Consider the following 13,449-nt stretch of genomic DNA (forward strand, 5'->3'; position numbering starts at 1 on the left):
GGTTGGGTTAAAGGGGTCAAACTTCCAGTTATAGGATAAATTAAGACACAGGTTGTAATGTACAGCATGGTGACTATCGTTAACAATACTGTACTGTATATGAAAAGTTGCTAAGAGAGTAGAGCTTAAAAGATCTCATCGCAAGAAAAACTTTTGTTAACTACGTGAGGTGACAGGTGTTAACTAAACTTATTGTGCTGATCACTTTGCAATGATCATACATTAAATCATTATGTTGTACACCTTAAACTAATACAATGTTATATGTCAATGATATCTTAATAAAAGTGGGAAAAAAAAGATCCTGAGGACTTGTGAATGGACAGATCAATAGCGGCCCAGCATCAGCTGCTAGAATATCTTGGACCTAGTTGTCAATGGTGGCGCATGCTGGCCTGAGAGCCAATGGGGCAATGACAAAGGCATACAGCTCTGGCCCTGGTCGCCTGGGGATGGAACTCAGCAGCCTCTCCAAAGCCCCCTCAGGGTTTCTGGCCCTTATCACAGCACTCATTTTATACCTATTTCTAAACTCTTTTGGTTATTATGGAAACAATAATGGTTAACTGGGAGTTTGTGAAATCTCTTACTGGTTTAGTCAAGATCCCACAATGAGTAACAGGCAGAGATTGAAACCAAAAAGAAAAAAAAAAAAAGTGTGACACAGTAAAGATGGGTGGTACATTGTGCCGTCAAAAACAAAGAAATAGAGGCGAGAAGGGAGAGATTCATGAGCTCATTGGCCCATGACAGTCAAAGACAGTTCCCTACAATGTTTTGATGGTCTCTGGTTCTGACTGGAGCCACTGGAAGCTATGCCAAATCACGTTAAGTCTGCATAAAGTGAGGTTTCTGGACAAAGGAATGTGACACAGAACAAGGGCAATGTGACTAGACCCCATTATCTCAGTGCCTTTGATAACATACTGGAAAGCAGAGTGGGGTTGTGAATCGACTGAAATCTTCCATAAATGGACTCTAAATACAGGCTACATAACTTCCAAAAACTCCCCAGAGAAACTCCTATTATGGACACGGAAGGGGGAATGAAGCCAGTCCCATCTGGCTGGGTGGAGAACATTCTCTGCTTAGTGAAACTTCATGGTTCTTGTGTTTAGTGCCAAATGCATGTTCATACTAGACCAAGGCCCTGCACACAGAGGTGTAAGTGTACTAGTTAGACGGTGCAGGCAGTGCTGGGGAATTCTTTGTCTCTACAACATCAAAACCACAAGGTAAGATATTAATAAGGTTATCATTTTTGTAAAGTCCCTAATGAGTTATGAGCCAATATTATGATGAACGTTGGTCAGGGTTTTGCTAGAGCAAGATAGAGTGACATTATCTTTTTCCATTAGCCTTCTATCATTACACAAGCTAAAATCAAGAACAGACTGAGATGCATCACTAGTGACTTTTGCTCCGTGGCACTGACCCTCTCAGGGAAACCTCAGAACTTTAAAGTAAACGTACAATGAAATTATTAGGAAATACAGTAAAGGCACAGATGGATGAGGTGACTCAACTCAAATGTCACCTGCCCAGAAAGGCCTCCCCTGACAAGCCTTCTCCCTTCTTCCCTCCATAGTAACCTCTTGTTACTCTGTAACACATAACTTTGATAACTATCAAGTTATCTTGTGAATTTGTATGTGTGTTTGCCCCTCTTTCCTGTTTGAATGTAGACCCCAAAGAGGGGAACTTTGCATGGTTCATTACTCTGTTCCTAATACCTTTATAGGTTGGCACAGAGTAAATCCTCCGTAACATTTGACTGGTTACCTTTCCAACTGCCAAGTAACAAAGAGCTCAATTATCTGTACCTGAAGGTTTTGCAGAGTCCAGAAAAACCAGCATTCACATCAATTTATCAAAAACATCACATACTGGAAAGAGAAATCTTTTTTATTATGGACCCAGTAGTAATGAAATCGGTACGTAGAGGCAACAGGGTCTGAAGCAATGCAACTCCAAGTGTGGTCCACAGACTAACATCATCAGCATCCCTTGGCAGTTTGTTAGAAAACCAAAATCAGGGCCCCAGTATCAGTATATCTGAAGGTGGACCCCCCAAAAAAATCTGTTTAGCAAGTTTTCCAGGCGATTCTTATGTACCCTAAAGTTTTGAGTAACTTCTTCAGAAATAAAGGTGAAAATAAACAAGAAATGTCAAAAGGACTAGGATTTTGCCAGGGACAATTGGTACATTCTTGCTGTCACTGAGATTTTTAAAAATCAGGAAGAAGGAAGGGGAGGAATTATGCTCAAAATTATATGCATGAATACGGTGCTCTGTCTACATGTGCCATCAGATACCTACTCCACGTCCTGTTGCGCTGAGGCTTCCCTGCCCTGACTAAACAACCAGCAAGCTGGCCTCGCTCTTTGCGTACAAAACCCTCACTTCGTTCGATTTCCCTCTCCTTCCAGAGGCAGCACCGTCCGCGGCTCTTTCTTGGAATCATTCTAACAGATGACTGACCAGACCAACTGGGAAAAGGCAGCCTAACTGGGGACCAGAGGGCAGCCGTGCATACCGTGATTCAGATGTCTGATGCAGTCACTCAGGAGAGCACTGAACTTCCTCTGGTCAGCGGCATTCTGGAAGCAGAAGTAGCCATGTCTGAGGAATGGCTGCCACAGGTACACCGGGAATTCCTTGGGCAGGACCACAAAGGGCTGCGTGTTCTCCTTCTCACTGGACGCTGAAGAAACATGGAAAACACAAAGATGTTTTAAAACATGTATCTCTCATTTAAAATATTTATTTCAGGCTGTGAAGGTTTATTTCTGGCTGGGGGGCAGCCAATGCGATGGAAAGGTGGTGTGAGATGTCTTCACAGGGTGGGGGAAAAGAAGAGTTCAGCTTCACCTGTCTCGCTCTAGCAGGTGGCCTCACCTCCTATCCACAGGGACAACCAAGGCCATCAGACATAATCTATCTCAACTTCCTCACCAGGCATGACCCACAAAAAGAGCTCACTCCTCCCTACCGGTCCTCGGCAGTTGATGTGTCTACCTGTCAGGCACTCACCCTACTCTCCCCCAGGCTCCCATCCCACCAGGTCTGCTCTCTGCCCTGCACTCTCTCCCGCCTCCTTGTCACTGCTACACTAGCATTTGCTGCTTTGATGCCATCAACCCCTATTCTCACCCTAGTCTTGTTCCTGCTCCACCAGTCCCAAAACCCAATTGCCTGTTACTAATGTCATCCTGACTGCCAGCCTATGGCTTCTTCATTACCCACCCTTTCAACCCGATTGGAAACATCTGTTGCTGTCAATTACCCCTTCTTTTGAAAACATTCTCTTGACTTCCAGGGGCACCTCTCTCCTCAGTGTCCTTCATGCTTTTTAAAAGTTGTTTCCCCTTTTCAGCTTTATTGGTTCCTCTGCCCCTTCTCTCCATCTCCCTCTTTAAGTGTTGGTATTTACCCTGTTCTGTGCTGGTTTCTGTTCCATTCTCATCTCTACTCTCCTGAGGTGTCATCATTCTTCCCATGACTCTGCATATTGCTTCTGCAATTCATATTTCCTTTTCCTCCTTCCTTTCCACCATGCTTTTGCATAGAAAACTCTCATTCGTCCTTCAAAAGTCAGTTCAAAAGCCACCTCCTCTGGGGTGCCTTTGTTGGCACCAGAGACAGAGTTGGGTGCGCCCTACCTTGTTCGCCCAAAATAATGTAATGATCTGTTTTCGTGTCTGGTACCCACACTCAGAGTGAGAGACATAAAGTGAGATAAGCCTCCCCAGCCAAATAATTTTCCCTGGGAAGCAGAACCACTGCCCCGGAGCTCCTAGAGGATGGAGGCTTCATCTTACTTATCTTTGTATGCTCAGCCCATAGCAGAGCCATGGGACCTAGTAGATGTTCTACTACGGTTTGTTGAATGAATAAATGTGCTGTGTTGTCCTAGGAAATTTTAAAAGCCTTAAACAATGGGACTTTCACCTCTTCCCTCAAAATCAATTCCAAGAAACTGACGTTAACCCCTTATCATTCAGATCCCCTGTCTAAACTTTATTCCCCTCCGTGCATTCCAATTCTATGATACTGCACTAGGATAAATGAGCCCCAGCTTATTTCCAGGGTCACGGAAAACAAGCAGAAGAAAAAATTAGTTCTGTGCTCTCAGCCTACATAATGGGCACAATCTCAAGGAAAGCAAGGGAAGAGGGACCCAGTAAGAGGCAACTGAAAGCACTGGGCATAGCAAGAAATGGATCATAACCCTAAGGAAGGCTCCGGAACTGAGTCTTGCTACTGGCAAATGAATAAATCAAGATTGGCTTAGATAAAGCATAGATTTCCTGGGGCATGCATTGGAATTCTGTTTCTGAAGGTAACAGAGTCAAATGCACTGGGAGCACAAACTTCGGCCCACCAGTCCCTAGCAAAATGCCTGGCACATGATAACATAAGAATGAATCAACGCATGAAAGACAACAAATGAATAAGTGATTGAATGCTGTAGTGGAGACCTCTTAGTTGTAACACATCTCTATTCTCTCCTCTTTCTCAGTAATAAAACCCCTGATTTTTAGTTTAGCAAGTGCCTGCGTACAATAAAGACTACATTTCCAGCCTCCATGGCAGTTTCGTGTGTCACAGCCACTGAGTTTTGGCCAATGAAATGTAAGTGGCAGTGAGACTTCCTAGAAGCATCCTTAAGGAGAGGGAATGTGCCGGCCTCCTCACCTTTTCTCCTTCCTCCTGTCTGGAATGAGAAAGCCATGGCTGGAGTTCCAGCAGCCGCCTTGGACTATGTAAATCTGGGCCACAACCCAGAGATAAAGGGGCAGAAAGCTAATAAGAGTCCCTGACCTTTATGGAACTGCCACACCAGCCTGTACTGGTAATATCCAAATATTTTTAGCAAGAAAATAAAAACATATGTATTTAATTTGAGATTTTTGTTGTGTGTAACAAAAGTAGATTCTAGCTAATAAAATGCCAAACAAGTGAATCATTTTAGCAAAACATGGGACCATTTTTGAACATCATCTTAGCACACTACTGTGTAAAGAAGACCTATATTGATAAACCTCCAGTGTTTTACCTCTAGTGAGGTTAATTTCTCCCATCTTTATTGTGCCTTTATTTTTTCCAATAAAATTAGAATCATACTGCTGTTGACAGTGTGATTCCTGTTAACATAGTTTTGTGAAAATACTCTCCTTGCCCTTTCCAAGATGTCACAATTTTGTACAAACAATTAAAAGCAACATTCACCACTTACATTTAAAAAAGCCTTAGGAAGCCCCATAAAATTCATTCCTATTAGCCTCTTGTTATCATTCATTTAACATTTTACAACAATTTTCCAGATACCGTTAGTCTGCATTTTTTCTGAGTTGAGTATAAGGATAACACAAATGATCTACTGTAGAATATTCTATTTTTAAAACTGAGAAGGGCAAAACATACAATTTAAAAAGTCTTTGAAATGTCCAGTCTGAAGCCCTGGGCCAAATGGCACTAGTCACACAGGCCTTGTGTTTTTTATTCCTTTTCATTCCTTCTGATATATTTCATCAATAAATCAATAAACGTATTGTCAGTTCTGACTGATTTCATTGGAAAGTTCTTTTGAAGTGGTTCTAAAGAGTCAATGTATTGGCATCCCCATTTCTAAGTGGCAGCTCCAAAGCCAAGATAACATGTAAGTAGATGTTAAAATATAATAATATGTATAGTGTACATAAAGTGTTGTTTTAGCTTGAATTACTTAGTAAGAGTTTGTTAATCTAGGTTTATGGTTCATGTACTAATCCTATAACAGTGTCATTAAAAACACTAAGGATTCTGCACTGAAATAACAATTGATAAAATAATTTTATATTTTCCCCATAAAGTCCAGTGAAATGATTATACCTATTAATAAGAACCAGGGCTCTCTCCAAGAAACTAAGTAATTACTGTGCAGTGTGATTTACACAAAGCCAGATGGTGTTATTACATTATCCACAGTTCATGAATCTCTATGAAACGCTCTATTTCGTCTGAATATTATCCATCACACTCTCTACATGGAAAAAGTGAAATGAATGAGAATCAAAGTATGTTAGAGCTGGTAATATCCTTCTAGATGTTCAATTTCAAGGCCCTAGAACCGGGAGAAACAGAAATCAGAGAGGTTCAGCAACAGCTAGGGAAAATGCTTGATAAGCGTCACAGATAGAACTAGATAAAAATCCAGCCTTCAAATTCTCAGTTCAATGCTCTTTCCACGGCAGCATTCAGCTATTATTAAAGATATGCTAATTAATGCAATGGTTTTTTACACAGTAGCTATGAGTTACTGTAATGCTTGTTAAAACCATTTTGTTGATTTAGGATATTTTATTGCATAGCATCCTAAAATTAGAAAAATAATATTCTCTGACAGGTCTTACTGAAAGACGGGATTATACATTTCACAGACTGGGCCCTACATATTTATTTCTGCTGTCTTGTGTAAAGCTTGCAAGATATTCCAAAGCTTCAAGATGCCTGACCAATGGTATATTTTCCATGTGCTAGGAGCACAGTGACTGACTTGTGTATTACCAAATATGATTTAAAGTAACAGAATTGTTACAATGTTTACCTGAATTAGAGAAATTGTATCTTCCATTTGCCTATGGAGAATGTGTGTCTAGCCCAGGGTTTCTCAACCTTGGCAACTACTGATATTTAATGCCAGATAATTCTTCATTGTCAGGGGTTGTTTAGCGAGCATCACTGGCCTCTACCCACTAAATGCCTGTAGCATGATCCTCCCAAGTTGTGACAACCAAAAATGTCTCCAGACACAGCCAACTGTCCCTGAAGAGTGAAATCATCACCCCTCCCCTTGAGAAGCACTGATCTAGCTAAACAAAACATGTTTAGGAATTTTGTCTTGGGAAGGAATGTTCAGCAACTCACCAATGGGGTCTGGGAAATGCCGATCAGATAATAAACCGTATTCATCTTCTGAGGTTAACACCTTGCCACCAGCTGGAAGAATTCGGCTTTTAGGGGGAGCTCCTCTCTGATAGGCCTGGGAAAGGAAAGGCATAAGTGAGTGGATTTTTTCCTCATTTGGATTTTTGGAAAATATCAGGAATATTAGAAATAGACAAATATACTCAGAGATAGAAATTCCCACACTATGTCAACGAGTAAGAGCCATTTATTCAAAAAAGGCTTCCAGTTTTGCACTGGAAGCCTCTGTCAGAGACAGCATCAGGACTTGCTCCAGGACCAAAAGGAAGAAAGGCTATTACACTTTCCACTGGCTATGTTATAGCTGCAGTGATTGTGTCAGGGAAGGTCACATGACCTCAGCATGTCCAATCAGAGTGAGAGTTAGGGTTTGTCCCAGGGCCAGCAAGAAAAGCTCTTATAGATTCCACAGGCTATATCCTGGCTGCAGTGATTGGGTCAGGGTCAGTCACATGACCTGATTCAATCCAATCAGAGTGAGCTTCAGGCCTTGCAAGAGGGGCTGACAGGAAAGCCTCAGCTCTGCGAGGAGGTGAGGACAGGACACCACCACCATCTTGTTACTGTGGAGGACTGTGAAGGAGCCTGACAGTGGAGATTGTGGCCTGTTAGGGAAGTCAGGCTGAATGAAGGCAAAGATCTGAGATGGAAGAAAGAACAAACTGAGTTCTGATATCACTGGAGCTGTGGATCCAAATGTGCCTGAAACTGGACCTGTGCTGTGGAGATTTCAAGTCAGGAGCCACCAATCCGAGCCCCTTTTTCTTTTTTTTATCTTAAGAAAAATTTTTTTTTATTGAAGTATAGTTGATTTACAATGTTGTGCTAGTTTCAGATGTACAGCAAAGTGGTTCAGTTACATATATATATATATATTCTTTTTCAGATTCTTTTCCATCATAGGTTATTACAAGATACTGAATACAGTTCCCTGTGCTATACAGTAGGTCCTCGTTGATTATCTATTTTATGTATAGTAGTGTGTATCCATTAATCTCAAACTCCTAATTTATCCGTCCCTTCCCCTTTCCCCCTTTGGTAACCATAAGTTTGTTTTCTATGTCTGTGAGTCTATTTCTGTTTTGTAAATATGTTCATTTGTATCTTTTTTTTAGATTCCTCATAAGTGATACTGTATATTTACCTTACTTTAACTTACTTCACTGAGTATGATAATCTCTAGGTCCATCCATGTTGCTGCAAATGGCATTACCTCATTCTTTTTTATGGCTGAGTAATATTCCATTGTATATATACACCACATCTTCTTTATCCATTCATGTCATGGACATTTAGGTTGCTTTCGTGTCCTGGCTATTTAAACAGTGCTGCTATGAACACTGGGGTGCATGTATCTTTTCAAATTAGAGATTCTCTGGATATGTGCCCAGGAGTGGGATTGCTGGATCATATGGTAACTTTATTTTTAGTTTTGTAAGGAACCTCCATACTGTTCTCCATAGCGGCTGTACCAATTTACATTCCCACCAACAGCGCAAGAGGGTTCCCTTTTCTCCACACCCTCTACAGCATTTATAATTTATAGACTTTTTGATGATGGCCATTCTGACTGGTGTGAGGTGATACCTCATTGTAGATTTAATTTGCATTTCTCTAATAATCAGCAATGCTGAGCATCTTTTCATGTGCCTTTTGGCCACCTGCATGTCTTCTTTGGAGAAATGTCTATTTAGATATTTTGCCCATATTTTGATTGGGTTTTTTTTTCCTTTTTTTGATATTGAGCTATATGAGCTGTTTGTATATTTTGGAAATTAATCCCTTGTCAGTTGCATCATTTGCAAATATTTTCTCCCACTCTACAGGTTGGTTTTTCGTTTTGCTTATGGTTTCCTTTGCTGTGCAAAAGCTTATAAATTTGATTCAGTCCCACTTGTTTATTTTTGCTTTTGTTTCTATTGCCTTGAGAGACTGACCTAAGAAAACATTGGTATGATCTATGTCAGAGAATGTTTTGCCTATTTTCTCTTCTAGGAGTTTTACGGTGTTAAGTCTTATAATTAAGTCTTTAAGCCATTTTGAGTTTATTTTTATATATGGTGTGAGGGTGTGTTCTAACTTCATTGATTTAAATGCGGCTATCCAATTTCCCCATCACCACTTGCTGAAGAGAATAACTTTTCTCCATTGTATATTCTTGCCTCCTTTGTCGAAGATTAATTGACTGTAGGTGTGTGGGTTTATTTCTGGGCTCTCTATTCTATTCCATTGATCCATATGTCTGTTTTTGTGCCAATATCACGCTGTTTTGATTAATGTAGCTTTTTTTTTTCTGGCTGTGATCATGTGACCAGCTGTAGACTAGACCAATCACTTCAGTCAGGGTAGAGCTTTACTTGACCCCATGTGGGTCACAGCCCCTCCTGGCCCCAAGGGTGAAGAAAATGTTTTGCGTCCTTGCTACTTGTGGGTAGTACTTTAATACTTTTGTGTGACGGTCACAAGATGGTAAGTCACAGTCCCTAATCTCAGGGAGATTCACTGTAGATATGTTTCTCAAAGGGGGTGAAACATAATCTCAGTAACTTCAGAAATTCTGCACCACACTTATCGTTTCAGATGCTAGCGCCTGAATCATTCTAATAACCAAAAGGATGATGACGCATACAGACATTTACCACACAAAATGCTTGGAGACTAATGACAAATGAGACTGTGGGACATGTAACTTCAATTATGGTTGCCAAGGATTTTTACCAGAAACACAAAAATGTAACCATGATAAAATATACCACCACTTTGCCCTCAGGCGTGAGACTGTTTTGCAGTAAAGTGATCTGGGATGGAAGTGTGATACCATGACATGACATCAGAACAAATTCCGGCCAGCACACAAAAAGCTCTGCTGTTTGAGAAATGTAAAAGGGGTACAGAGCATCGCTAAAGCAGTGAAGCAGTTGGTTAAACAGATATACTCACATGGACATGCAGATAAGATAAAATGTAAGTATGTGCATCTGATGGGAGGGCATAAGTCAAGGGAAAATTTTGAGACTAACAAGCTAAAAGCAAGTTGAGAACTGAAACCACGAAACTGTGGGACCCAAAATCTGTAGTGTACTCGCGAATAACTAAAATAACGTTGATCAGGGCCATAAAATCAGAGTAAACGCACATTCTGCAAGTAGCAAGCCTCATTCTGCATCAATAAGATAGTGACTGAAGAAACCCAAACAAAACAAACTCTTGTACACCTAAGAAGATTGTTTTCATTCTTGTAAGAACTACTAATCAAGTGCCCAAGCACATCAGGACCCAGAGCAGAAGAGAGAAGAATCCAAAATGGTGTGATTTTGAGAAAGTCTAGGAACAGGTTGATTCAGACTGGCCTCAAATGTGAATTGTGTTATCTGTGAAAACAGGCCTAATCTAGGCTTTAATAAACATTATATATTATATTATTTAATCCTCAAAACAGCATTGTGGGGCTTCCCTGGTGGCGCAGTGGTTGAGAGTCCGCCTGCCGATGCAGGGGACACGGGTTCGTACCCCGGTCCGGGAGGATCCCACGTGCCGCGGAGCGGCTGGGCCCGTGAGCCATGGCCGCTGAGCCTGCGCGTCCGGAGCCTGTGCTCCGCAACGGGAGAGGCCACAGCAGTGAGAGGCCCGCGTACCGCAAAAAAAAAACCCAAAAAAACCCCAGCATTGTGAATCAGACATTATCTCCATTTTATAAACGAGAAAAATGAAGCTCAGAGAGGTTAAATAACTTGCCAATGACCCAGTGGTGAGTAGGTGACAAATCCAGGATTCATACCTGGGTTTGTCCAGCCCCAGCGCAAGTGTATAGGAAGTAGGAAGTGAGAATGAGAATGCTCATTTTTTTCCTCCTCAATTACCAGCCAAAACTGGATTCTCAATAAAAGAATAGGCAGTTTATAGATAGAAACTTAATGTATAACTCTTAGGTATAATTTTTTAAAAAAACCTTCTGTAATTAAAAAGCAGGATATCATTAAAACTTTAAGGAATTATGGCACACTGCATGGGTATTTTTCTTCCAAGTTTAAAAAGAAAATTGGTTATTACCAAATTCAGTGACTATATCTTAACAATCGGAACAAGTTCACCTGAAAATGATGAGCAAAGTAAAGAAAGCAATATAGTCCATAAATTGCAAGTTGAGGGAGCAAGCGTAAAAAAATGAAAAGGGGAAAAAAACCACCAAAATTTGATTTAAAATGAAACTTCCGTTAGTGCCGAATGTGGTGAAAACCTTAATAAGTACAAGAGTGAGTTCTATGAGTGTTTCCTCCACATTAGTTAGTTGTCATGCTGACAACTGCTCTATATTGGGCTCTTGCCAGCACTTGGCCATATGCTAATGGAATCAATGCATTCATGTCTTTAATCCTCACAACAACATTGTGATGAAGGAATCATGCTCACCATTTTACAGATGAGAAAACTGAGGCTCAAGGAGATTTATAACTTATGCAAGGACACACATCTGGTAACTGGTAAAGGTGTGATTCAAAGTGCATAATATTAACCATCAGGCTATACTGCCTCTTCTCAAGCTTCCCTGAGAGGACGGTATAACGAGCCGTATGAAATCTAAAGTGATTTGTTATTATTATCATTATTTGTACTGTATTGATCATTTGCTTCAGAGAGCAAATCAAATGTTGACTAAAATCCTAAAACAGATAAAGCAGAGAAGATACTGGCTTAACAAATGTTGAAAAGAATAAGACTACCCAAGAAAGCACTCGAGTACTGCCTGGTAGGTGGTATAATAAGTTTGTATTATATTTTATTTCTATTTTCCATCAAAAATCGGAAGGAGACACACTATCTGTCAGCCTGAAGCCTCTTCCTAAAGGTTTAGCATCAGGGGTAATTACTCAGAGTATCTGCAGGGGATGTCCTGACTAGTTTTGAACTTATAGTGAAGAGTGCAGAGTTTTAAATATGTTACTAACTTTAACCCATAAATAGTAACTATTCATTTCAAAGGGAGCTTGAGAATCTATGTAGACTGAATATGTGTACAGTATGAGATCTGGAAGGAATCAGTGGGATCATTCAGCCTCACACTCTAGTTTAATGGAGGCCTGACCTCAACTTTAGTTTTCCAAATTCTCTGTCCAATGTTCTTTCATTTACACCACATTACCTCCCTTGATGGGGAAAGAAATGGGAACCAATAAAAACTAAGGTCCTCTCAGGTGCTAGGCACTGTACATATGCTATCTCATCTCTCCACATTTTACAGACAAGGGAAAAAATGAGATAACCAGGAAAAAGCTAGTGAAAAAAATTCATACGTAGAAGTGAAATAAAGTAAGTGAAAAGTTCTGAATTTTTAGGAACCCATGCAAATCCAGTCACAATCTTAATAAATAATTCCTCTGCCACAGAGGAGGCTTAAGAGTGGGAAGACATGGAGACACAGAGCAGAGAGGGAGAGATATCAGGGAGGTGACTAAGACAGGCCTCGAGGCCCAGTGATCATAGGAAAGGCTCCCGCACTGGCCACTCAGTATAACCTTCTATCTTTACACTCACTTGCAATTACTTGCTCAAAGTCTACGTTGCCCACTAGACTGCAAGCACCTGTCTAATCTACAGTGATACGCCTAGAACCTACTATAACCCACAATAAATATCTGTTGACTGAAATGAATACCTGAATCTGTTAGTGCTCACTGAATCAGTCAGTCTCAAAGGAGAGGGCTTGTCAGTCAACCCAGCCAACATTTAAGAAAATTGCAAGAATCAGTGGTAACAAGGAAATGTCTTACCTCTTTGTTCTCATAGCTTTCCACAGCAAAGTCATTTTTAACCACAACATATCTCTCCTTCCATTTCTTTATGTCCTCAGCAAACTGTGATAGCTCTGCTTCATACAAAACAGTTCCAGGCTCCAATGGTGGCTTAAAGAAGATGAATGCAATTAACTGTCACAACAAAAGATAGCATATCATGCTACCACTGAGTCTATTCACAGTATTTCCAGGAATATTTTCAGAAACTATCTTGTGCTGAGATCCTGGGGAAATTGTTGCTTCCCTCCACCTGCCTACACATTTCCCTTTCCTACTTCTCCTGACCAAATGCAAATATTTGTCTTAGTGATATTTTTGTGATTTGCATTCCCTTCATTATCCTACAAGAACAGAAGCATATGCTAGAAGGGATTATAGTAGCAAGGTTATGCCTTGCATCCCTGTGGCACTTAATAAATCCTTGGTAAACTCTGTGGAAGAGAGGGAGTGAGGCAGTTAACTGTAAGTTGTGGACATCTATCCCAACACCCTGAATATACCTCAGGGTTAATTAAAACAGGGGAGTTAACAGGCTGTTCCCCTCTTTGTCAACCTTCAGGGGCTGCCTCAAGAGTCAGTGTTCAGTGGTTTCCCCAGATCCAAAGGTCTGGGAACCAAGGCTAAAAACACTTAACCCACCTTTGTGCTCTTCAAGGAGACTCTGTTTACTCTCTAATTAAAGAACAA

The 13,449-nt window shown here is 40.7% G+C and overlaps 1 protein-coding gene across 1 annotated transcript in view; it reads right to left on the reverse strand.

Moving 5' to 3' along the window:
* Positions 1–13,449, reverse strand: part of NIBAN1 (niban apoptosis regulator 1) — a 162,483-nt gene that overhangs the window by 80,259 nt on the left and 68,775 nt on the right. The window contains exons 3-5 of the mRNA XM_060035276.1: positions 12,739–12,870; positions 6,911–7,025; positions 2,538–2,705 (exon numbers count right to left, since the gene is read on the reverse strand). Coding sequence (XP_059891259.1) covers positions 2,538–2,705; positions 6,911–7,025; positions 12,739–12,870 — 415 coding nt within the window. The remainder of the gene's footprint in view (positions 1–2,537; positions 2,706–6,910; positions 7,026–12,738; positions 12,871–13,449) is intronic.

The sequence above is a fragment of the Delphinus delphis genome, chromosome 1 (assembly GCF_949987515.2).
Source record: "Delphinus delphis chromosome 1, mDelDel1.2, whole genome shotgun sequence".
Lineage (NCBI taxonomy): Eukaryota > Metazoa > Chordata > Mammalia > Artiodactyla > Delphinidae > Delphinus > Delphinus delphis.